We start from the raw sequence: 25,580 nt of genomic DNA, 5'->3' as shown, positions 1-25,580 counted from the left end.
TGTGAATAGATTGCTTAATAAATGGGAGGAACTACTGGGGGACATGGGGAGTGTGCAAGACTGGGAGTATAGTTGTACACAATTACAATTGATGCAAAATTGCAACCTGCGTATCATACACTTTAAATTCTTGCACCAATTTTACTGCACACCGACTCAGTTACACAAGTATGGGCTGCGACAACAAAATGACCAGTGCTATAGATGCGAGGCTTTACATGCAGGCTTATTACATATAGCGTGGGCCTGCCCGCAGCTCCATGCACACTGGGAAGATATTACAGGAGCACAATAATGCTATTGGAGATGATTCCTAATGCCACATTAGTATGCCAATTAGGGATGTATAGAGTAACGCCTGTAAAAAGGAGGACATTTCTGGCTGTAGCGCTTTTACTGGCTAAGCGCCGTGCTGCTATGAGATGGGGTAGTAGATGTCGTCCCCCCCCCCCCCCCCCCCCCCCCCGATTTCACCACTGGCTGAAGGACATGTCATACTGTAGACACACCTTGGAAGTCTATGAGGAAGAATTGCTGCGGTCATCCAGGCCCAAGGACTACTGGTAAACCTCTGGTACAATATTTACAGCGTGCGCAGGTGGAAGGGAGTGATGCGGGACCTGATGACACAGTTTAAATATGAGACCTCTATATCTCCACGCTGCCTAGGGGTTTAGAACCATGTTAACTGATAGAATGAGAATATATATAAGCACTGTTCTTATTTCTCTGATTTGAAAAATGTTGTAATGCAATTAAGACACACTACGGTCATGCCGCGGGAAAGACAGACAAAAGACCGAAAGGGACACATGCCATGTAACTAATGCTCCTGACCACGATAAGAAAAGGATCTCGGTCATTATATATGTATGCGCTGTAATGTAAATTATTTGCTTCCTTTTTTTATTACTTTCTTTTTGTATAAATGTGTAATATTAAGGAATATGTGACTTGCTCAATGCTGACCGGAAACAATAAACAAAATAAAAGAGAGAGCATACTTTATTTCATGAGCTCACCAACCTGTTAGGGTCTAGCACAGAGTTATCTGATTGGGCCCAGGAGGTCCCAATGCTTGGCAAATTATAAATACATTCGGATAACAATTTACCATTAATATAGATGGAGATTGATTATACGGGTAGTGGTTATCCTGCCTTTATTTGATTGCTAATCTCCATTAATTTAGTGAATAGCGCGATTGGCAGTGATTTAAGAAATTGTATGGTTCTTCAGTTTCACAAACATTTTTGTGATGACTGTGTCTAAGGCCTTGGTGTATGTATGGTTCTGTAATGTGATTTAATGCTTGGGGTCTTTTTAAAATATTTCTTCATAAAGGTTTTTTTTTTGTGTGCACTTATGTGGTTCTGGTGGTGTGTTCTTGACCTGATGTCACTTGTTATGTTGTGTTTTTATGAGTGGTAACTTGATGGTGAAGGAGGCTGATACTTTTTTGGGCATCACTGACGTGCAGGTCTGGACATGGTTACTGGCGGTGCAAGAGGATGCAGTTCTTTTCGTATTCAAAGGATTTGGTTGCATGAATTTATTTGCCATTTGTTATCTCCTCTGCACACTTTTATTTTTTTATTTTTGATTGATCTGTTTATTTCCCAATTTATTCGTGTGGAGCCTTTTGCTAGGCACCAGATCGATCTTTTCCCTTATGCTTTCCAGAAGGTAGTTGAGTCGGCAACGCACAGAAATATCACAGTACATAACCTACATTATTACATTTTTAGACTTAAGAAAATCCTACAATCTAAAGAAAGCTTGTTTTCTTTAAGTTATTCTGATGAGACACTTTGTTGCTGTAAGTTGATATTTATTTTTTAACAGCATCTTTTGGCATAGTGGAGTAACATCAACTGACTAATGTTTCTTTCCCGGCGCACAATACGAACAAGGTTTTTTCAAAACTTCTTTTAAGTCTGTATGTACTCTGGATTTGTTTGGATCCTTGGTCAGGCGTGGAACAAGTGATCTGCCAACCAAGTAGTGTTAAGAACTTATAAAGTCTGCCCCCTAAGATCATTGTTGTCAGATCAGGCGTTTGTAGCTTGTTCGTGAAGCAGGTTGGGATTTTTGCGCTCCACTGAGTGGTTGGTGTTAAAAGGGTGGAACCGAGTGCAGTTTGCTTAATATTCAAAGGAATTGAATATTACATTTGGGGTTCCTTTGTAAACAATTTTTTTTCGTTGTTAAATGGACTTTGTTTCACCCTACCCCTCCCCCGAACCCTCCCAATGACTCCTAGGGAAGTTCTTAGCAAAGGAGCCACTGTCATTTGCCCTGTGGATTTAGATTGTTTTATTTCAGGGTTCAGTCATTTTCATTCTTGCGAAAACCCATTTTGTGTGTTTCTTCACAGTTCAGAACATTTTCTAGTGACTCGTAAGTTGGTCGGGTCTACAATGGTGCTATTGGAATGCTCTGTAAGTTCCTCTTTTCAAAGGCTTTTTTATCCTGAAGTTCCGCATTCCTGAATCCTGGCTTGCTGCCCTCTTTCCTGATTTAAAAATACCCGCCTTTATTTCATATATTTTCCATTGCACTTTGTAATGACAGCCATTACTTTCAATATGCTATTATCCAATAGTGTTTGTACTTATCAATGCTACACGTCTTGGTTTGCGAAATCTGCCTTTTAAAAAATAGCCTCTATCGCAATGTTTATAGTCAACACTGCCCACAATGTACACACATTCATGGAATGTATGCTGTTGTGTTAAATCGCTGTTAGAAATGTATTCATAACCTAAGATCCCGTAGTGCACAAGAGGCACAGTTCTTCACAAGAATCTGTTGTAAGGGATACATTGAAAGCTTGGACACTTGTTTGGTTAGGTGGGTGTGCTGTTGGATGGAAATCTACAAGGACTGTCACAATATTTTACTTCAACGGTCTTATTTTGTGCTTCATCCCTTATTTCATAATGAGTATCTGATAGCTCTGTATTTGTAGTCATGACCCAGGCTCTACCTATGACGTCCATTTTTGTTATCACACTTATATATCCATGCCTAGATGTAAGGCTGCAGTCTAGATATTATTTCTTTGGCCACATCAACATTGGATTGTAATACATCCTTTTTGCACGCCACATGTAATGCACAGCATGTCAAAATTGTTTCTGACAACATATGCCTATGTGTCCTTTAATAATGATTCAACGTGTAAAAGTTGGTGCTCCCCTTCCTCGGTTTCAGTTCAGTTCAAGTGCTTCTAGGGAGTGTGCCCTCATAATATACCCTCTCCTACATGAGGCAGTGCAGACTCAAAAAAAGTATTGCCCTACCAGTTCGGGATTCCCAGAGTAAGATTGATTTTGGGTTCTAATTATTAGTAACAGGCACTTATCAACATAATAGCTTTTATCCAATTTACACGTCATCATTTTAAATACAAGCAATGTACATATTTTGCAACAAGAATGTATTTCTTTTTGTAACATATAAACTTTAGACGTCTTTCATTTCCCCTTCATACCAACACCTTTTGTTTTGCATTTCCTGCTATTGTGAGCGTTCTGAGAACCTTTATTGCCCGATGTTTTGCAAAGAGTTGTTTAGGTAATTCGAAAAGTACCTCAATGTATACAAGCCAGAATATTATTAAAAATGGGAATCTATTTGTCCAGCTCTGCATTCTTTTTAGATCTCTCCTACACAGCACATGAACTGTGCTGCAAGTTCTATTGTTTACAATTCAGTGAGCTTACAAACATCCGACAGCATACCATTATTGCTTATCTCCCGTAGGCTTCCTTTGCTTTCTTGTGTTAGCTCTTCCCTTGGAACATGTGTTCTTCCTCGTCTATTTTTAGGTTTCGCTGTAGGGCGGAGCTCTTAGCTCCGCCTCCAGAGAAATCTCTTGATCTCGGTAAGGAAAATGGAATACGCCCCCCTGTCCCATTGGCTAGCTCCATAAATGGAGGCTAGCCATTGGAACAGAGATCTGTCCGTCATTCACGGAGCAGATTCGTGGGCGTTCCCTCGATTTTTTTTTTTCCCTGGGCGTTCCCTCTGTGAGTCATGCGGCGGTGGGCGGAGTTGTTTTTGTTTTTTTCGGGGCCGACCGAGGCTGTCCTGTGCCCCGTTCCCGCCCTCCCCCCTCCCCCCTCGCTGTCCTGTGCCCCGTTCCCGCCCCCCCCCCCCTCGCTGTCCTGTGCCCCGTTCCCGCCCCCTCCCGCTGTCCGTTCCGCCCCCCTCCCCGTGTGTCCGTTCCGCCCCCCTCCCCGTTACCGCCCCCCTCCCCTTTCACTCTCCGTTGCTTGTTTCTTTTTGCGTTTAATCGGCGTGAGTAATCACAGCGTGCGTCTTGCTTTCGGCAGTTTATCTCTGTGCTTCACTCATGCCTGTCGCTCGCCCTGTCATCTGGCAGTCTCTCCCTGCGCTCTAGCTGGGGTCTCTTCAGAGCCTCGTCCTAGCTGTGGCTTGTGTTTTCATCTTGCTCTGCTGTGGGAGTTCGTGCAGGCTTGGTTCCGGGTTTTCACATATTTGCCACATATTGCAGTGATTTGTCTGCTGGGTTTCGTGACGCGCGGCTGGAGGCTTTTGTGCTGTGGGGCAGGTCAGGGGGAGTGAAATGTTCTTAGGATGTTTGCTGTGTGGCTGCGGTGGGATGGTTGTTGAAATGTGCCCTTTCTAGTGGAAGAGTCGGTGCTTTGATTTATTGTAGGGGTTTTTGGTGTGTGTAGGAAGGTCTGCTGAGTCAAAGAGCATGATTCGTGCTGTGCACTTACTTTATGATTTGAGATAGGTATTGTAGGAGGGAAATGCTCTGATGTCTCCAAGGCTTGTTTGAACACGAAGGCGTGTTGTTATTGCTTATTGTGTCCTCTGTCTAAGCTGTGGTGTGGCTTGGCTGCAGACGAGGCGTGAAGTACACTCGTGTCTGCGTTGTTGCTGTGTTTCTGAGATGCTGCTGCCATTTCTCTGGTGTCTTGCATTGAGAGAAAAGTGTGCAGTACTTTAAATTGGCTTGTTGTCCTATGGTGTTTGTGAATGGTGTGTGTGTGTGTGTGAGCGAGAGAGATTTATGAGGTCTGTGAGTGATAATCTAACATAGCCTTTTATTGCATGCACTGTTTTTATGTGTGCATAATGAGTTATTTGCGCAGTACACAAAAATTATCTCCTTTTGTGGAGAAATGTAATCGGTTGTAGTGCGTAGTGTGTCTAGCAGTGCTGTGATGGTTCCACTGAGGTGTAGTGCAGTAGTGAAGTGTAAGTGGTGATGTTGCGTACGATGTTAGTGGATGTGTGCAGCATTTTGTGGCGTTAAGCTGGGAATATTAATTGCACTTGTTTTTGAGTGCATTGCTGAGCGAGGGGTTATATTGTGTTTCAGAATGTGTGATTGTGCTGCAGGCATTAGCTTGTATATTTTCTAAAATGGCAGACAGTTCATAAAAGGCTTTGCGTGTTAGTGTTGCATTTGTAGACGTGAGAGGTATCACATCTGTACTTGGCTAGTTGTCCAAGCCACCTGTGTTGCAGCAGCGCGCCTCAAACCCTTTTGAAGCCACTGCCCTTCTAAGTTGCAGCCACTGACTTTCTGATTCTAAAATTGATGACTTGTCAGTCAGGATCTCGTGGTCTTTGACGGTAGCCAGTTAGGGTTTTTAGAGTTGATTCTGAGATGAGGGGCTGGACTCATTCAGGTGGTTTGAAACAGGTTCTATTCTCTCAAAATATTTTGAGAGGATGGACAGGTAGGAGGACAAGATATGAGGGGGGATTGGCTGATAAGATCCATTGTATGTTTCCTTATATAGGTCAAACCCTCTTGTTCTTGCTACCGATCTGTCCAATGATTACATCTTCTTATAGCAGTATTCACGGGTGGCAAAGGAGTCCGCAATAACCCAACAAACTATCTGCTAGAAGAAGAATGCCCAATTTGATTGATGTACGGCAGCCACAGTACGCTCGCTTAAGTGCCGGCTTCTTGTGATTAGAGATAGTGTGAGGACTTAAAAAAAAAAGAAGCAACAGGTTCTATTAGGAGTAAAGAATGTTGCAACGGGTAATGTCTCACTACTTTATGAAAGTTTTGCATAAGATTGTAATCTTTGTGAATTTGTATTGTTGAAAGTTTGTTAAAAATAAAAAATGGCAGGAAAGTTTGTAAACTCGGACAGCTTTGTAACCTTTGCAGAGTGCAAAATTTGCCAACATGGTGTAAACCTGGCTACAGTGGTGTAGAAAAGGGGCAATGGCTCGAAAGCAAGCAAAGAAAAGACACTCACAATTGGGGTGTAGTGGGGCCCTCACGCCCAAGGGCCTTGGCGCCACTGCACCGGCTACATTAATGGCAGCCATGCTCTTGTACCATTATTTCGGTGACAATTGCTAGCCGGCATTTTGAATTTTTACGTAACACTACATTTTCATGGTTGTTGTTCCAGCGTGTCGTCCCAACAACTGATAAGGCCGTTCCACGGATGTGGAAGTGTGGGTCAGTGACAAGGAGTGCAGGAGACGGCCTCCACGTGGCAGCTTGGGACACATGAAGCAAATTCGCCTTCTCTGAATTCTGGTTTAGTTTTGCTGATTGATTTCTGATATGCATGTTTCCTTGAAGGTGATTCTTTGCACAAGGCGGAGTCAACACAACGCCTGTGGGTGTAGAGGTGATATTGTCTCTTGTGCCAAACTGCAGGGGGAGCCTGTCTGCTCTGTGCTCGCTGGTGAGCAGGTCGGTGGAAATGTCTTGGTTGTGTCCGTTGCGATAATAAAGGCGACAGAGTAGGATGACTTTGTGTTCAGGGTCACAGCGACAGTCCTAAATAAACCAGCTTCTCCATGCTCCTTCCGGGGATGGAGGAGAGGTCGAGGAAGTGAAAAAAAAGAAAGATAGGGTTTTATGAGTGGACTACCACGCATCTTCCTGTCTTAAATTCTAGGCGGCTCTAGTCTGTTACTTGCTGAGCTTCCACGCGCATCTGCTGACACAAAGAGGTATCTGTTATGAGGATGCGGCTAATTTTTAGATTGGCCGTGTCTTATCAGCTTAATTATAGCAGGCAAGTGTAAATGAGAAACTTATGGAAGCGAGAGGGGTGTATGCTGACCAGGAAGTTGGACAAAACGGACCCCAGTGGAAATGCAAAGGCCTTTGGTTATGGTTGGTAGAGGAATGGTGTGAAGGTGACTATATAACCACAATTGCAAAAGAAGAAGAAAATAGGGTGTTCTCTTGTGTCTCGTGGGTGGACGTAGAGGGTTCCGCCTTCTGCAGCCTCGACCTTGGCTCTCCTGAGATCATAGACACATGGACTGGTCGAGGCTTCACTCTGGCTTTACGTGTGCGTAAAGTGCACGTTACATGCCTGGTGGTACATGAGAGATGTCTGTTTCTGTATTACACGCATTTATTTTAGAACTGAATACGAAAAGAAACCTCTCTGCCCCTCTGTTTTGTTTCTGCAACTGGCTTGGCTCTAGGCAACCCGTTTTTTTTCTTCGGATTTCTATAAACCCACTCATAAAAGTAACCGGGCGATATTTCATAACTGAAGACGTTGGAAATGGAGGCTGCATTTTATGAGCATTCAAAGATGGCTGAAAATTGCATTGAAACATACAAATGTGTTATTATTTTCACAAGGTGATAATACCCAATCATCATTCCATAAAGCTTTATAGAGTGCTGCTTCATAACCCACCCGTCTGCGCCCCAACACCAGACAGGCTGGGCCATTCCATTCATGAGGAGCCTGAACTTAGGGCTCGATTATGATGGCGGACGGACCTGCGTCCGTCCGCCACCCCCGAGGTGGAGGGACCGTCCGCAGGGGCAGCGGCGTTCCCTCCATTGGAATTAAGATGTGACCGCCACCCTGGCGGTCACATCCCGTATATTTAACATTGCGGCGGCAGCACCCGCCGCAAAAATGCATGCTGTGCATTTGCATGCACAAAACGGCAGGCACCGCGCGGTGCCTGCCGCATTGTGAATGCAAATGCAGGGGGTACCCCATGTGCACCCCCCATCCCCCTTCACCCTGGGGGCCCGCAACGGGCCCCCAAAGCAAGGACCGTATGCCTTTTCGTGGCGGCATTGCCGCCACGGAAATGCTTAGCCCCCAGCACATCCTAATATGGCTGGCGGTGTCTGATAGACACCGCCACCATATTAGAGCTTTTCAGCCACGGTCGCAAGGCGACCGCGGCGGAAATGCGATGGACGGTCTTCCCGTCCGCCATGGTCCCCCCCGCCATTGTAATATGGCGGGGGGAAATAGGTGGTGGACGGCAAGGATGGCGGACGGATCGCCACCGCCTGCATGGCGGTGGCGATCCGTCCGCCATCCTAATTGACCCCATAGTGTGGATAAGCAGAGGAATCTGTTCAGGAACCCAAGAGCAATTGCACCTGTGGGCTTGGCCCAGGAGGGACCACCCCCACTGGCTAAAGAGGTGAGTGGTCTGTGCCTATAGGGAGCAGCGCCGCATCGGGCGCAGGGGGGCCCCCAGCCAAGCCTCCTCTGAAGAGTAGGAGACCATGGAACCAATGGCCATTCGAGCTCTCATGTAGCGTTTGAATTTCCCTCCTCCATATGGGATGCACGTGTTTGACCCCAGATATTGCAGGTCACAAAAATGTTTTACAAGTGTTGAAGTAATTTCATTATAAACAAGCATTTACAATGCAACGGTTTCGCCTTTGGAAAAGTTAGAGCTATTGGCAATGTAAATGACAATGCCATTTATTTATCTGTTTTCAAAACCAACACATAAATAAAAATGTTGTCATTTACAATGCCAATAGCTCAAACTTTTCCAAAGGCGAAACCGTTGCATTGTAAATGCTTGTTTTTCTTGCTTGTAATTTTGCAACTCCAGTTTTTTTTATTTATTTCTAGAAGTGTTTTGGTGTTATTCTTGTACGTGAAAGGTGCTTTCCTACTTTTAATAGAGGCATATGGCTTTTTATCTATGTTGCTTTCACCCTATCTATTGCCTCTATTGATGCTTTAGTTACTTACACACTCCACTGTACTACTCTACGCCACTCTACTAAAAGCCATGCTATGCTGGCTCCACACTATGCCGCTCCACACTATGACACTCACACCATGCCACTACACGCCATTCCACTCGCACTGTTTCACACCGCGCCACTCCACGCCAATCTCCTTTATGCCACCCTACGCCACACTACTCTACTCCACTCTGTTCTTCGCTCTGCCACTCCACGCCACTCTATTCCAATCAATGCCACTCTGTTCTCCGCCTCTTTGTTCTTCGCCACTCTAGACCACACAGTGCCACTCTACGCCATGCCACTCTTCTGTACACCACTCTATGCCACTCTGCTCTGTCACTCTATGCCACTCTGCTCTCACTCTACACCACTCTGTTCTACGCCACTCTATTCCACACAATGCCACTCTACGCCACTGTATTCTACACAGTGCCACTCTCTACGCCACTCTATTTCACACAATGCCACCCTACTCTATGCCACTCTATTCCACAGAGTGCCACTCTGTCCTACGCCACTGTATTACACACAGTGCCACTCTGTGCCACACCACTCTACTTCACTCTATTCTACGGTCCTCAACTCCTCCCCACTTTATGCTACTCTGCTCATCTCTACTTTACATCAATCTACTCTACACAACTCTACTATGTGCCACTCTAGTTTATGCCAGGCTGCACCACACACTCTATGCCACTCTCCGCTTTCCAGCTGTCATCTGTGCCATGCCACCAACGATTAGTCATGCTGCTGTACAATATGGCTTAAAGACATTGATAAAGCGAGTAACTCTCCGATAGGTGGTTCCTATTGGCTTTGGCAGTGCTTGTTCTTAAAGTAACTCACCGTATTCTCTTTATGCTATGTGTATCTTGATTGCGCTCAGCCATTTCAGTCCATGCGAGTAAGAAGCCCGTTCCACCTTTTATATCAATTATCTCTCGGAGGACAGGATGACCTAGATAGATTTCAAGGATTTTTTTTGTTTTTGGGATGGCATTTGAGACTGTATCCGTGGACTGATCTGTACATCAAGACAAGAACTTTGAAAATCTGAGTCATTTGTGTCCCTACTCAACTAGACATTCTTAATAGTGGGGTTCCATGAGAAATGTTACCTTCTTCGGCACCAATCCTTGCCATTGATGTCTTAGAGTAGAAATTGAATGTTGGCTCTTTTATTTAAAGGCCATTGTGTAACTGATTTATTATATGCCAAGCATGGCTTTGATAATAGACCGATTTCTTTAGTCGGAAAAGGCTTGATTTTGCATGACATTGTAAGTTGGTGGAGGCTGGTGCATACAAGTATTGTGTACCTTGAATATGGTTGTTGTTAAAACGGCATACACTCAATGTATGCTCTTAGGTGGTCTCTAAAGTTTTTCTTTTCGATCCATTTTTAAGCTAATACAAAATGGCAACAGCTTAAAGCTATTTATTAATTTCACCTCTGTGGCTTCGTCAAGAATATATTGCGTGTTTCCAAATGCATTTCTTTGTATACTTTAGTTTTTGTTAAAATTTCGTTTTTTTCAAAGGTTCTTTTCTTTGCCTCGTTGCTTAATAAAGCAGTTGAATGTAAACCTTGTTTCCACTCGTACATTAATGTGGTTCAGCTACCTTTAGTCATTCATGGGTAATTACACTCTAACCAGGTTATTTGCTACGTATTCATCAATGATGTTGTGACGTGGTTACTCGCCTGAGCTGTGTCTCATGGCCAATTGAAGTCATATGCATGTAGTAATAGATATTTCTTCCATTCGCTATATATAATTTTTGCTGTAGAAGTTATACCAGTTTAGTAGATCGTAAGGCTGGAGAGCTAAAGAGTGTTTAGTTAACGATTTCCCCTCTGTTTTTCTTCTAGATGATATTGAGAGGTTTCAGAAGGACTTTGTCTCCAGAGTATGGCTTACATACCGACGGGAGTTCCAGGCTCTGGAGGGCAGCGTGTGGACTACAGACTGTGGCTGGGGCTGCATGCTACGCAGTGGACAGATGCTACTGGCGCAGGGGCTCCTGGTGCATATCCTCACACGAGGTGAGTCATGGGTTGTGTAGGGTGTGGAGAAGACTTAAATGGCAGCTTGACTTTTGTAATCCATTACTGAAAATGTTTTCCTCACTGACCTTTGTAATTGCACAACAGTTAGGGAGTTTTTCATGAGGGACGTTTTAAGAAATGCGCGGGGTAGGACACCTCACGATCTGCTGCTCCCATTGTCTGTTGAGCGCAAAATGCCAGCCCCGAGTGGCAGAGGTGGCGCTGAAACAGCCAATCATCCCTGAGAGAGCTGTAGCTGCCTGCCCAGGTGATAGGAAACTGGGCAAGACCCGGAGACTCGCTGGGCTGCGAGAGTCCACGCTGTGGGGCCGCTCGCGGAGGGGAGAGGAATGGCGCCGTGACTGACGGCGAGGCAGGCGTGGAGCGAACTTTCCAGGCTGCGAAGAGACCCCAGTGAACAGCAATGGATTAAATATACAGTCTAGAAGTGGCTGATCCGAGGTCGCACAAGGAAGTGGACTCCTGAGCCCCAGCATTTTAGGAAGTTGCGCATGGGAGCGGACTCCCGAACCCCAGCATACTGGAAGGTCGCGCAAGGGAGCAGACTCCCTAGCCCCAGCATATTGGGAGGTCGCGCAAGGGAGCAGACTCCCTAGCCCCAGCATATTGGGAGGTCGCGCAAGGGAGCGGACTCCCTAGCCCCAGCATATTGGGAGGTCGCGCAAGGTAGCGGACTCCCTAGCCCCAGCATATTGGGAGGTCGAGCAAGGGAGCGGACTCCCTAGCCCCAGCATATTGGGAGGTCGCGCAAGGGAGCGGACTCCCTAGCCCCAGCATATTGGGAGGTCGCGCAAGGGAGCGGACTCCCTAGCCCCAGCATATTGGGAGGTCGCGCAAGGGAGCGGACTCCCTAGCCCCAGCATATTGGGAGGTCGCGCAAGGGAGCGGACTCCCTAGCCCCAGCATATTGGGAGGTGCGCAAGGGAGCGGACTCCCTAGCCCCAGCATATTGGGAGGTCGCGCAAGGGAGCGGACTCCCTAGCCCCAGCATATTGGGAGGTCGAGCAAGGGAGCGGACTCCCTAGCCCCAGCATATTGGAGGTCGCGCAAGGGAGCGGACTCCCTAGCCCCAGCATATTGGGAGGTCGCGCAAGGGAGCGGACTCCCTAGCCCCAGCATATTGGGAGGTCGCGCAAGGGAGCGGACTCCCTAGCCCCAGCATATTGGGAGGTCGCGCAAGGGAGCGGACTCCCTAGCCCCAGCATATTGGGAGGTCGCGCAAGGGAGCGGACTCCCTAGCCCCAGCATATTGGGAGGTCGCGCAAGGGAGCGGACTCCCTAGCCCCAGCATTTTAGGAAGTTGCGCTTGGGAGCGGACTCCCGAACCCCAGCATATTGGGAGGTCGCGCAAGGGAGCGGACTCCCTAGCCCCAGCATATTGGGAGGTCACGCAAGGGAGCGGACTCCCTAGCCCCAGCATATTGGGAGGTCACGCAAGGGAGCGGACTCCCTAGCCCCAGCATATTGGGAGGTCGCGCAAGGGAGCGGACTCCCTAGCCCCAGCATAATGGGAGGTCGAGCAAGGGAGCGGACTCCCTAGCCCCAGCATATTGGGAGGTCGCGCAAGGGAGCGGACTCCCTAGCCCCAGCATATTGGGAGGTCGCGCAAGGGAGCGGACTCCCTAGCCCCAGCATATTGGGAGGTCGCGCAAGGGAGCGGACTCCCTAGCCCCAGCATATTGGGAGGTCGCGCAAGGGAGCGGACTCCCTAGCCCCAGCATTTTAGGAAGTTGCGCTTGGGAGCGGACTCCCGAACCCCAGCATACTGGAAGGTCGCGCAAGGGAGCAGACTCCCTAGCCCCAGCATATTGGGAGGTCGCGCAAGGGAGCAGACTCCCTAGCCCCAGCATATTGGGAGGTCGCACAAGGGAGCGGACTCCCTAGCCCCAGCATATTGGGAGGTCGCGCAAGGGAGCGGACTCCCGAGCCCCAGCATATTGGGAGGTCGCGCAAGGGAGCGGACTCCCGAGCCCAGCATATTGAGACATTTCATAGAATCCTGGAGGAGCAGAAGCAAACTTGCAGCGAGTGCGATGGAGCAGGCTGCATCCGCCACTTGGCCCTCATCACCTAGCCCCATACAGAAGGGAAAATAATTATATCTACGGGCTCAGGCTGGACATCAATATATTGTAATGTGTTGCACAGAGAAAGAGTTCCTCCAAAGAGTCTATTTAATCACTGGAACTAAAAATAGTTTATCAGACATCAAGGGCAGAAAACTATGCCCTAACATATGTGAAATGAGAGAGCTTAATAGCAATGTTCATAGGCCAATATGTATGATCTATGGAAGGTTAGTCCAAAGGATGTAGTCATTTAGCTCCTATATGACCTCCTCAGTCTGAATACCCATTAGTGTTCTCTTAGGAATAAGAATTGTCACATCTGGTGTTAACTGGTATAATGGTTTTGTCCAATGTAGTCCATGTCAAGTTATCTGCAGTATGCTATGCCTAGTATGTAGATAATGAGTCGTCGGCATAGTAGAGGCTCGTTTGCATCTTAGGGTACTGTGAGGTACTGCAATGTACACCCTAATCTTCCTTGTTGTCGTGCCTATATAGCGGAGGTCACAAAAGCAGTCAATCATATAAATGAGTTGCCCCTGCCAACCATTCACACAGCCACTCTATGTTCTGACCTGCTAGTATTTCAGATATTCTAGTGCAGGTACAGTAAATGATGTAACTGCTAGCTGATCATGATGAATGCCACTTTTCTTTCACTTTTCCTTACTGTACTTTCCTGCATTGTTACTTTTGTATGTTTTTTAGTTGTTTGCCGCCATATCGACATTCACTATTTCTTACTTCACGTGTTCCTAAATATGGATATTATGGCAATTGTTTATGAAAAATGCAATAAAAACATTTTTTAAAAATCATATAAGTGAATTTGTCACTGCTGCAGTTAGTATGTGGTCGTAACTCCCAAGACATAGTCAATCCTTACTCTAGATGTGTACTGTGTGTAGTGTAACTGCATACTCCACAAGAACCACACGGGAAAGGGCCTCTTACCAGAGGTAACATCCATAAGGTCTCCTGACTTTGTGACCTTCAGGGCAAGGGTCTCATTTTGTACTTATTTGTCCTTCAATTCTGGCTGCGTTTAAATGCAAACTCAGGTTGTTGAAGTGTCAGTGTGCCTATATTCCATTTCTTATGTACCACCCGTTTGAGATCGACTGCAAAATGTGCTGACAAACACCAGTCTATCTGAGATGTCTTTGGTCTGGTTTCAAGTAGCGCAGAGTGATTGTTCTTCCTTGCTCGTTTTTAGGTGTCACGCCTGCGTTGTACTGCGCAGCAGTGCTCGCGCAGCGCAAGACCTTTAGTGAGTGAAAAACAGGGTATTAGCACTGACCTAGGAATCGCACACGCTCGTGCGTGTGCGATTCCTTTTGTGCTACCCCATTGGCCTTTGCGTGCGTCTTTTTATAAAAGACTGCACGCAATTGGCCAAAGGCAGGCGCGTTGCTCCACCCACAGCCTATTGGTGTCATTTACGCGCTTGTTGCGCGTAATAGACACCAATAGGCCGTGTGGTTTCAATTATCGTGCCCAGAAATGGGCACGAGAAATGAAAAAGCACGTCTCGCTGTGGCGTGCACGCACCACTCACTGAATTGTTAATGTTTGGATCCATTTCTCAGGGAAGCAACGGAAGGAAAGAAGCGCTGACGTCTTGTTTAAAATGGGTCCCTGCTAGTCGCCAGCAGCTATTTCACTTTCTTTTCCGCTCGTTAATTTTGCCTTCACCCAAGCCCTCCAGCCCCCCTGGAAAATCTGTTAATTATCCTTTACACATACAAATCTTACCCCCTGGCCAACCAAACGTCTCTTTGTGCTCAGTAAATCATCACACCAGCCGCCTGCTTGGAATTCGCGCCCCTCCCATGCAGGCACATTTAAATGCATATTGTCTGCCGAGTTCGCGCCCATGAATAAAATCCCCACTGAAGTAGGTCTCCCTCAGCTTTCAGGGGTCTCCAGGGTGGGTGCACCATCTCACTGGTGAAGAATTGTAGTCCGAAATAAAATCCTAATATTGACACGAGTAGACCATGAAAGTGAGTTTAAACACTGATAACACTGCACATTGTTATAGCGCTCACCACCCTCTTGACGCTACAATAATAACGCGTGTCATTCGCGTCTGCTGGTATGCCTTGTTTTTTTTGCAGGTTGATGTAGCGCGAAAACGACTGGAAGTTATTGGAGCTGTATGTGAGCACCAGTTACATTAGATTTGTAGTACACTTTTCTAGTCTTACATTTTTATTGTTTGTGCTATTTTGAGGGTGAAGTTCCAGAGGTTGCTAATAGCTGTTATTTAAGACCCTTTATTGCTCTGTCGGTGGCTCGGGAGGCAGCGCTCAACCTCCCATTACGGTTTCAGCACATGTTAAACATTGCACTTCGGATAATAGAAAACATGCATTTATTTCAGCTTTCTCTTGGCTTGGACAGGGCTCTGCCTGTTGGACGCTGCAGAGATCGGGGCTCTACACATTTGTTCCCCGCTTATAAACGAGGATGTTTAATGTTGTTTTCATAATTACAAATATATTCAAATTGATGGCCAAGCAGGGTTCCGGTATGTTTTATTTAAAACAACTAAAAAAAGAAATAGAAAATTGGGATGGGGTCTAAGTGGCTGCAGGATGTGGATGCACCGACGGGTTGTGTGTATAAATACATATATTTCTAAAATACATATATTTTTAAGTTGTCACTTAAAGCATCAGTTTGTGGTCGGCTCACCTTGGGGTGCACGTGTCTTTTTTGTGGTGACTCCGGTGACTTTTGTAAATAGGGCTGTGAAGTTTTTAATTCCTGCTGCGCTGTTGTGTTCTCAGTGATGAAACTGGGCCCACGTCCTGGCTCACCCGCTGCCAACCCGTGTGACCCCGTTTATTTACATCCAGTATCTGCTCAATCTGACAGTGCTCAAAAGTCGTTTATTCGCCTTATTCAGAGCTGTGTAAACTCCAACCTTTGCTTCTCCTTTTCATTTGTTGAATTGATCAGTAGAAGAATTTTGTGGTTTCCAAGTCAGTTAATTTTAAGTTTCTTTTCTAAATTTGGTATTATGGGATATATCGTATTATCACAGTCGTATGATTCTGTGGAAAGAGATATATATCAAACCAAATCCTTTGTTCTGTAATGGTTCGCTGAGCAGTTGAAACAGGAACGGACTCCACTGTCTTGTGCAAAATATATATATTTAAAACAAATATTTATATATAATGTAAAAAGTGTAAACAGTGCAAAGGTAGTGTGCTGTGTAGCTGTGATCATGTGCTGCGTTCCACTGCCCTGTCATAGAAAGGCTGACATACTAGGACAGGACGCATCAAGGGTTCTGAGAGCTCGGACACGTCATGCCGCAGTGCATGGCTCTGGTGCAGTGCACTCCATTCCCACAGCACAGGTACAGTCCGAGTGTGGACAGAGGTGCCTGCATTGAATCATTTATTCATTCTGCTTCTGACCCTGCTGTTCCCCCGGCCAGGGGACGCCTGCTTTTTGTCTGTATTATGGTGGGGGTGGAGTGCACTCTTGTCCCTGGGTCCCTTTGGCGCAACCCCAGCCCCACCCATCCCCCCGCCATGCTGTCCGGCAGCTGAATAGTGCTGAGAGGCCTGACACCTGGAGGGAGGCGCATGTTAGTAGAATATTGCACAATATTGTCCCAGAGAATACTGGCTCTTTGCCTCCTGCGGATTCCGTGGCTAAAATGTCATTTCATCTTTTAAGGAACTTTTTGATCTGGATGTTCATGATGACCCCAGGTGTGCTACTGTTTTACCGAAGCTTGAGGTTAAAGGTGTTTTTTTGAGGCATAAAAATAACAGACGTAAAGAATAATCTAGTGATTATTCTACCCATGCTTTTTATTTTTCAAATAAGGAAGAAGGGACTGGGATTCCTATGTACCAAAAAGTTATCACAAGACAGCCTCACCAATATGTATTAACAAGGCTGAGATTAGGTATTGTGCATAATTTGGTGGCATTTCCGAGGATGAAAATATACTCTACCACCCCTTGTCCGTGTGACGGAATCACTAAACAAGCACGTTGCACTTCATGTTAATATGCCCTCTGTATAAACCCTTCCGTATTTTTTACCTCAAACCATTGTTTAAGAAATATTCTGTGTCCACAACTGCTAATGCTATGAGATTTTTATTTGTACTTGCTACCCCGGATATCTGTTTTTTTTATCGCAACCTTTATTCTAAAATCAGTATGGGCCAGAAAAAGCATGTTTTCTTAGTATGGGTCCAAATCCTTTGCTACTAGTCCATGTTCTTACGTATCTTAGTACTATTATGTATTGTATTCCTCGATTTTGTACTAATTCATAAGTGCCTCTTTTTTATTCTGTATACTCTTATGATGTTTTTATGAACAATCGAATAAAGTTTATAACTTGCCTCCTGCCCCCACCCCACCCATTGCACCCAGGAACCCTCCCGAGGAGTTCGGCACAATTCTTCCTGTGAGGACGACAGGAGTGCCGAGCGAGAAGTTAGTGCAAAGAAACCTCTTGAGCACCTGGTTATTTTCACTTTTACAACCAAACCAAACGCTGGAATTCACATTGATTGGCAGCCGTGAACCTGTACAGCTTACAGTATGCACGATTTATGTGGTAAAGTAGTAATCGTGAAAACCGCAGCACACAAGGGTTTGGACACTACTTGTGTGACGAGGCTCCGACCTCAAGCAACAGCAGAGTTAGGAATATTAACTGATCACCCGCCCAGGGCCTGAGTGGTCATGTGTAACATCGCTCACGTGTAACGCTTATCACTACTCTCCTCTCATTGCTCACCTCTCACTACTCGTGTAACAACTCTCACTACTCATGTGTAACACTTCTTACCTCCTCATAAGTCTTCCTCGCCACAAGATTTACATAATGAGCTTCAGCTCCCAACGGAACAAAAACAAGCATTTGCAACGCAATAGGTCTCACATTGACGCGAGTTTGAGCTATTGACATTGCAAATAAGTGCCTTTTTTTTGTTTTCTTTTTAAAAACATAAATAAAAGGCATTTTTATTTACAATACCAATAGCCTAAACTCTCCTAACTGCGAGACCTATTGCATTGCAAATGCTTTTTTTATGTGTTTCTTAAGACTAAGGAGAACAAGCATTTGCAATGCAATAGGTCTCGCATTATTAAAGTTTGAGCTATTGGTATTGCTAAATAATGCAACACCAATAGCTCAAACTTTAATAATGCGAGACCTATTGCATTGCAAATGCTTGTTTAATGCTGGTCCTGCCAAACGTTCACTGTAATCCTGCTGTATTAATTGGGTGGTTAAACTGCATGCATGTTCCTTAAATCTAGAGACTTGTGAGCAGTTACGCCTTATCTGGAGAAACAGTCGTCTAGGGAGATTGTCTCACGGTGCTCTAGGATGAAAACCCTTGTAAGACCATAGGTTCAGTCTCTAGAACTCCATCCAAGGGGTTTATAAGAAGATCAAATGAAGGCAACGTATCCTTGCTATATTCACAAGTGAATGTCAAAAATGTATTTCTAGAGTTGAGCCGGGTATTGAATTCCAAAACAGTGTCAACCTCACCTCTTCAGTTCACCAAAATGTCATCTATATATGTTGTTTCCATATTTTTACACCTAAACAAAAAGGATTTTCTTCTGAATAAATGTAGTTGGTCTCGAAACTGTGCATGTAAAGATTCCCCTTTGGGCCAATGTAGTGCCCATTGATGTTCCGGATACATATAGATATAATCCTTCCTCAAACCTTAAGATATTTTCTTTCTTAGCCAACTTAGCACACTCCATATTAAAAGATCTTGGTGTGATAAAATCATTAGAGTTGTTAAGCAGTAAAGACTGTACCATATCCAAAGTCTCATCTTGTGCAATCTCTCTATACCTGTATTCCACATCAAGAGATGAGAAAGTCTGTAGTGAGATCAAAAGATAAATTATCCAGATACTCAGAATGTCTTTAGTATCTTGAAGATAAGACGGTATTGTGCATATAAAATGGTGTTAAAAAGACATCCATAAATGGTTATAAAGGCTCTAGAGTAGAAGTCACTCCAGAAACATTTAGTCTGATCGGGACCTGGCGTTGTGGTGTGATGATGAACCCTATGATAAACCATGTCACTTCAGCGTGGGTGAGGGTTCTTGTCCGTAAGGAAGCTCTTTCCTCTTTTGATATTGGTCAGAACACTGATTGTCGGCCTACTCTTTAATCTCTTGATTAGAAATATTAGAACCGGGTATACTGTTGTGTTCATTTTGGTGGGAGTTTGCACCCGCTGGTCTTTAAATATTCCTTGGCCTTTTTGTGTGTTATTGTTAGTGAAGTATCCCTCTTTCAGGATCTTTCACTGACCACACTTCTGAAACACAGAGCCTTCAAAATGGAACTCTACAAAAAACAAATTGTGTATTGCTTCAATTCACGTGGAAAGACTCGGACTGGGAAAACTCGAAAAGAAGGCAGTAGGGTCTTGGGTATCCCAGCCGAGAGCAACCAGGAAAGGAGGCTACCGTACATAGAAAGGAAATGGCAGTGGAAACCACCTTTGAGAGGCGACAAGCACCAGACCCTACACTGACCCCCTCTAGAGTGATTGGAGGGAGTCGGGTTCTTGATTAGGACCAGCCAGGTCAGGCTTGTAGGAGTGAGCCGGACTCCAAATAGACTCATAACTTGTCAGCGGGAAAAGCCATCTCATGAAGTAGGTATTAGGAGACCAAACTGGGAAAATGGGCATCGCACAATGGGAAGCATTGAGATCACAGTGGGGTAAATAGTGGTTACTCTACAGAGTTGGGGCTCAATGAGATACCAAGCAGGGGACATGTGGAGGTAAGATGGGGCACCATCACTATTCCCGATTGCCAGATACACAACTACGTACTATGCATACCATCCTCGGGCCATAACCTTGAGGCAGAGTGGAACAGCTTGCTGATCGAACTTGCCTAGGACCAAGGGCTCCCCCATAACCATGAAGGGGCGCTTTAGTTAGGAGTACTTTTAGATTTGTAACAAACAACTAAATACATCACACTACCCTTGGGAGGTAAATCTGCCAAACTATAGTCACCTAGGGTTCCATATTACAGCATTAAATACATCAACTTGAATATATGGGGTCTTATCTCGCCATGAAAACTTATGTCTTGTCTGGCGTTATCTGAACCAACAACAGGTTGATATTATCTTCTTACCTGAGACACATCTCTTGTAGCAAGACCAGTTTAAAAATGAAACACAAGGATACCCAACACAGTACTGGACCTCCGGGGAAACTAAAACTGACAGGATAATGATTCTCTTCAAAAGAGACCTCCCTATACAAATGCAACAGGTGCAAAAAGACAGAGAAAAGCATATTATTGATAGTTTCGATAGTCTGCTTCCAGTACACTCTCATCAATATACATGCACCTAATTCCCATCAGGAAGCCTTTCTAGAATGTATACTATCTACGCTATTGGGGTCGACAGAAGGGAGCATTATTTTGGGTGGGGACTTTAACCAGATATGGCATCCAGAATTGGATTAATCGCCAAAAACACATGCCACGATCGCGGATTCACATAAATTTGTGCACATTTTAAAGCACTGGGCATGATAGATTGCTGGAGGCATTTTACCCACATGCAGATGAATTTACCTTCTATTCTCAGGTCCACAAGTCATACTAGAGTAGATATGTTCTTTATATCCAGGGACATGATTATTGGGGTTATTGAAACATATATTAAAATGGGCACCATAGCCAAATGGCTATGCAGGTGGGAGTTGTGTTGGTGGAAGCTAGACGGATCCTGGAAATTCCCACCCTTTATTGTGACGGATTTGGTCTTCTTAGAGCATTTGGCCCAAATTATCGTGACTATACTGATAATGACCCCAAAGATACCTCCTACGATACACACTGGGATGCTTTTAAGACAACATTTAGGGGAGCAGCCATATCAGCAATGGTGGACAAGAGGAGACGAGCTAAACTTAGTGAATACCAACTCCTAGGAGAGCTGGAAAGAGTAGACTGCTTGCTTAAACGTCAACCCACTCGGAAGGCTGAAAGGGAGTGAAATAAACTACAGGGCAACTTAGAGCCCTAGGAATTGAAAAGGCATAGATAACCTTATTGAAACTCGAACAGCCTTTCTATGAAAAGTAGAGCAAAACAGATACATTTTTGGCAAGGAAATCCTGGGCAGAACAAATGAAGGAACACATCCCTAAGCTGACCACACACACAAAGAGCAGGGAAAACAAGAAGTTTTCCTTAACTTCTATACAAATCTCTACACCTTAAGTGCCAAGTGGGTAAGACTCAACTGCGATTGCCTCCTATCTAGATAGCCTCACATTACCCCGAGTTCCCCCAGAGTGGAAACAATTTATGGATGAACCCATGACACATACGCAGGTGCGAATTGCATTTAAATCCCATAAGGCCCCAGATGGCTTGACGTGCTCTTTATAAGGAGTTCTCAGTGCTGCTCTGGGGCTACTAGACACCGAGAAAGCATTTGATGGGATGCGCTGGGACATTCTTTGAGGATGGTAAAACAAGGGCACTCTTGGGATATGTCTGAGGGGCAGCAAAAGGGTGTACTGGAAAAAACATTTGGCACTCCTTACGGAGGCGTGGATACCAAATCTGTGGCAAGCGATGGCCCTGGAGAAACGAACATGTAGCTTGATGAATAGCAGTAAAAACTTTGAGTGTTGAGAGAACTGGGCCCCCATCAGAAGTACCTCACCTCTCGACCGGTCTATACTGGGTATAACCCACCCCGCCCCCCCATTGGGCATGGGGCCCAAATAATCACAGAGAGAAAGCACTCGGATAGCAAGCAGCCTGAGAGTGTGTGATGTGGGGTTGAGGGCGAGGGGCTAGGGGGTTGATCTTCTACATGTAACACAATGTACAACTGAAAGGGGCACTGAGACGTGGTTGCTAGACACGGAGGGTTGACAAGACTTCTGCAATGCCCTGTTGTGAAGCAGGGTAGTGTATTTACGAAATATGTATGAAATGTTTTGTACAAAAAAAAATCATGCAATATTGCCCCTGTGGCAGAACTGTTTGCCACTACCAATGTGGAGTTGGACTGTTTCAAGCCACTTGTGTTGCATTTATCAGCAGACCTTGGCGGCATTAAGCTGAAACTGGATAGTGTATGAATGGAAGCTTGTTTTTAGAGGCGTGCAACTGTATGCATCCGACGGTTTACTGCATGTGTACAAGTATGCTGCGTGGAGAGGGACATTGGAAATACGAGGGAAGGGAGGATTAAACATTTAAATATTACACCAGTTGAAATCTTCCTAAGGATAAGGAGTGCCAAGCGTCTGAATATATGTCTGAAAACGCCTCCATGTCATTTCTTAGTAAAGTCCTTCTGTGAAAAAAAACAGCCATGCGGACAGAGCAAAGGGTCACAGATGCGACCCCTAAATGACGTCCATGGCGGGTTTCTGGATTCTCAGAGACCTCTTGCCATATCTTGCTGGGGCGTGCAGATATACAGGCTGAAGTGCAGGCGTCGGAAGGGGTAGGTGCTGAGAGCCAGCACACTAACGGAAATTCCAGTTAAGGTGCAGGTTACCCTGTGCTCTAGCCTATGGAGCATTTCTCCTTATTTTTCTAGGTTTCCTCGGGAGTGGTTCAACTTTAGTTGCGGCCTCGCTGTAGTGTAGTCTTGGCCCGCCCTGAGTTCACAAGGGTTTTTACCCCTTCACTCACTTGCACAATCACACCTCGGCTTGTTTTGGTCCTGATAAAGCGGCACGGATCCTTGTGACCAAGGAACCGCGAAACATGTCGACCCTTTCAAGTTACTTGGGCACATTACGCCCATTGGAGTAACGCACGACCTTCGGGTTTTTTATTCTGCAAGGGTACCTTCCCAATAAATGCACCGATTCCAGGTATCCCTTAGCCAGTTTTAACTTCTTACACTCACTTTGACCCTTCACATAGGATTCCCCCAACCCCACACACCCACACTCAGCTGACGGCTGTTACAAAAAGATCTCTGCTACAGTGTCCCTTTGGGGAACACGTAGGGCATTGCAGCACCGGCCCGACGAAGAGCGAACGCCCGATAATGAAGCATGACATCCTTTGGTGTGTGAGAAGGCAACAAGAGACAAGCCATGTGCTTGCCTCTGACCAGTGGGTTCTAGACTTAGAATTTCAGTTTTTCTCCTTTTCTCTCTTTCTTTTTCGTTTTTGTTTTCCTTCTTCTTTCTCCTCTGATGGGTGGTTGACCCTTAACACCCCCTCCTATGGAACCGTTAACCCCCCCATTTTGGTTTGATGAAGTGCATACGTGCAGTAAAATTGCTGGGGTGGGAATCCAAATTAACAGACTTAACCCTGTTATGGGACTATGATCTGTTGGAAGAAGTTGTTGGGTTTCCGTAGGTGGAGCCTCATCCGGATCGACCACCTCTGGGATGTCTGGTGGAATGGGGCCAGGATTACATTTGAAGACCTGCAGATAGAGTAGCAGCGGCCAGATGGGGAGCGCTTTCGCTATTTACAGTTAAGGCACGCCTTAAGGTGTCACATACCGGTGGGTGGGAGAGCTGCTGCCTGACTTCTCCCCGCTAGAGGACAGGCTGCTACTTGATCCAACGGTGGGCAAGGCTGTCTCTCTTACATATTGTAAGATCATGAATAACTTGCCAGATCCACTGGGTCCCTTGAGGGAGGCATGGGAGACGGACTTGGGACTGTTGGAGGATGACGATTAGGCTGAGGCCATACAGAGCCCTAAGGAAATTGCTATACCAGCAAGATTTAGACTTATTCTGCTTATGATTTTGCACTGGTCAAGCATTCCTTGAACACTGCAACAAAGGCTGGGCCACTGTGACTCTAGTCAATGTGTCAGGAGTTGTGGGGAGGTGGGAACCTTTTTTCACATCCTTTGGGCCTGTCCCAAAATTCAACAATACTTGGAAGGGGTATCCCGGTTGATCGCTGCAGTGGTGGGTGTGCAGGTCCCAGTTTAGGCACGATGGCATCTACTGGGAGTGACCGGGAAGTTAACCTGGCCCAAGTATACTAAAACCTGGCTTATGCTGTCCTCTGGAGTGGCAAAGAGGAACATCGCAAGATCATGGAGGGCAGCTGATCCATCGATGGTGGGGGACTGGAAACGAGATCTAGATTGGTATCAGCAGGCAGAGAAAGTGGTTTATCTTAGTAGAGAATGCCCCAAAAAATGGGGAAAAGTTTGGACCCACTGGGAAAAATAAAGAAGTAAAATTGTAGAAGAGCCGGGGAATTGTTATAATTGAAGAGATTTGGACCCAAGATGTTGGGCCCAGGAATTGAGACCCACTTGTTTGAAATTGTGTTACTCCTTTAACCAATAGTGCCCTATTATAACGTGTACTGTTGTATATGGAGATGTATCGAGCAACTGTTTAATAAAAAAGAATTAAAAATAAGAAAATACGTGCACTCTCCCCCATGCGTATGTTCAGTGAGTGAGACCATCTTTTCTTTTAACTGTTGACTTCCGGGCACAAGTTCAGTGCTATGCCCATTACTCTATCCCCTTGATATATTTGTATATTTCTCTATATGTATCTCTGAGTTTGTTTTAGCTCTAAATGATCTTTTTGTACGCTGTCTGTTCAGACATTGATGTAGTCTCTCTTCTCTTTCTTTGCTACCCTTAGCCTGGACATGGCCTGAAGCTTTGTTTGTGAACCTGGTAGAGATGGAGCCACTGCTGACCGGCTCCCCCTCCAGGTCCTCAACCCTGAACTGGAGTCCTGGTGCCACCATTCCGACAGACCGAACGAGTACCCGATGGGATATCATGGCTTCCATCCGAAAGGCAAGTCCACAGGACCCAGCAAAGGAGCATCTCCACCGGAAGATTCTGTCCTGGTTCAGCGACCACCCAAGGGCTCCATTTGGAGTCCACCACCTTGTCGAGCTCGGCAAAAGCTCAGGGAAAAAAGCCGGGGACTGGTACGGGCCATCCATCGTCGCTCATATCATCAGGTGAGCGCAGCAGAGTGGTGCAGCCGCCAACCATGCTATGCCAAGGAGCAACATGCAGTAATGAGCTCTAGGACACAGTGGTTCAGCCCTTCTAGGCTTCCAGCTAGGGTTTGTCAGCAGGGTGGATGAGGAGGGGCTGGGGAGATCCTCGTATTTTTCAGAATTGACTGTTCTTGCTAACCTCTAACGGTGTGTACCCTTCCTCAAAGTGTTCGTTGCTGCTATATTGTAGTTTGTATATGTGTTAGAAGTAAAAACGCCAGGAAACAGAGTAGGTTTCAAGCACTCCTTTATTGGCCATCCACTCTGCTCACAGTGGTGGAACAGCACCAATATTCTAAGATGAGCTCCAAGGATAAGAGTCCAAAGGAAAAGGGAAAGGAGGGGAGGGGAGTGGAGGAAGGAACGTACCAAAAGGGGAAAAGAGGAAACCGAGG

The 25,580-nt window shown here is 45.7% G+C and overlaps 1 protein-coding gene across 3 annotated transcripts in view; it reads left to right on the top strand.

The window, feature by feature from the left end:
- Positions 1-25,580, top strand: part of ATG4D (autophagy related 4D cysteine peptidase) — a 119,083-nt gene that overhangs the window by 17,284 nt on the left and 76,219 nt on the right. For all 3 annotated transcript variants that reach the window (XM_078639947.1, XM_078639954.1, XM_078639960.1), the window contains 2 exons: positions 10,875-11,048; positions 24,813-25,143. In XM_078639947.1, the coding sequence (XP_078496073.1) occupies positions 10,875-11,048; positions 24,813-25,143 (505 nt within the window). The remainder of the gene's footprint in view (positions 1-10,874; positions 11,049-24,812; positions 25,144-25,580) is intronic.

Source organism: Lissotriton helveticus, chromosome 1_1 (genome assembly GCF_964261635.1).
Source record: "Lissotriton helveticus chromosome 1_1, aLisHel1.1, whole genome shotgun sequence".
Taxonomy (NCBI): Eukaryota; Metazoa; Chordata; class Amphibia; order Caudata; family Salamandridae; genus Lissotriton; species Lissotriton helveticus.
The sequence above is the reverse complement of the archived record's forward strand: the minus strand, read 5'-3'. Positions and strand labels throughout refer to the sequence as shown.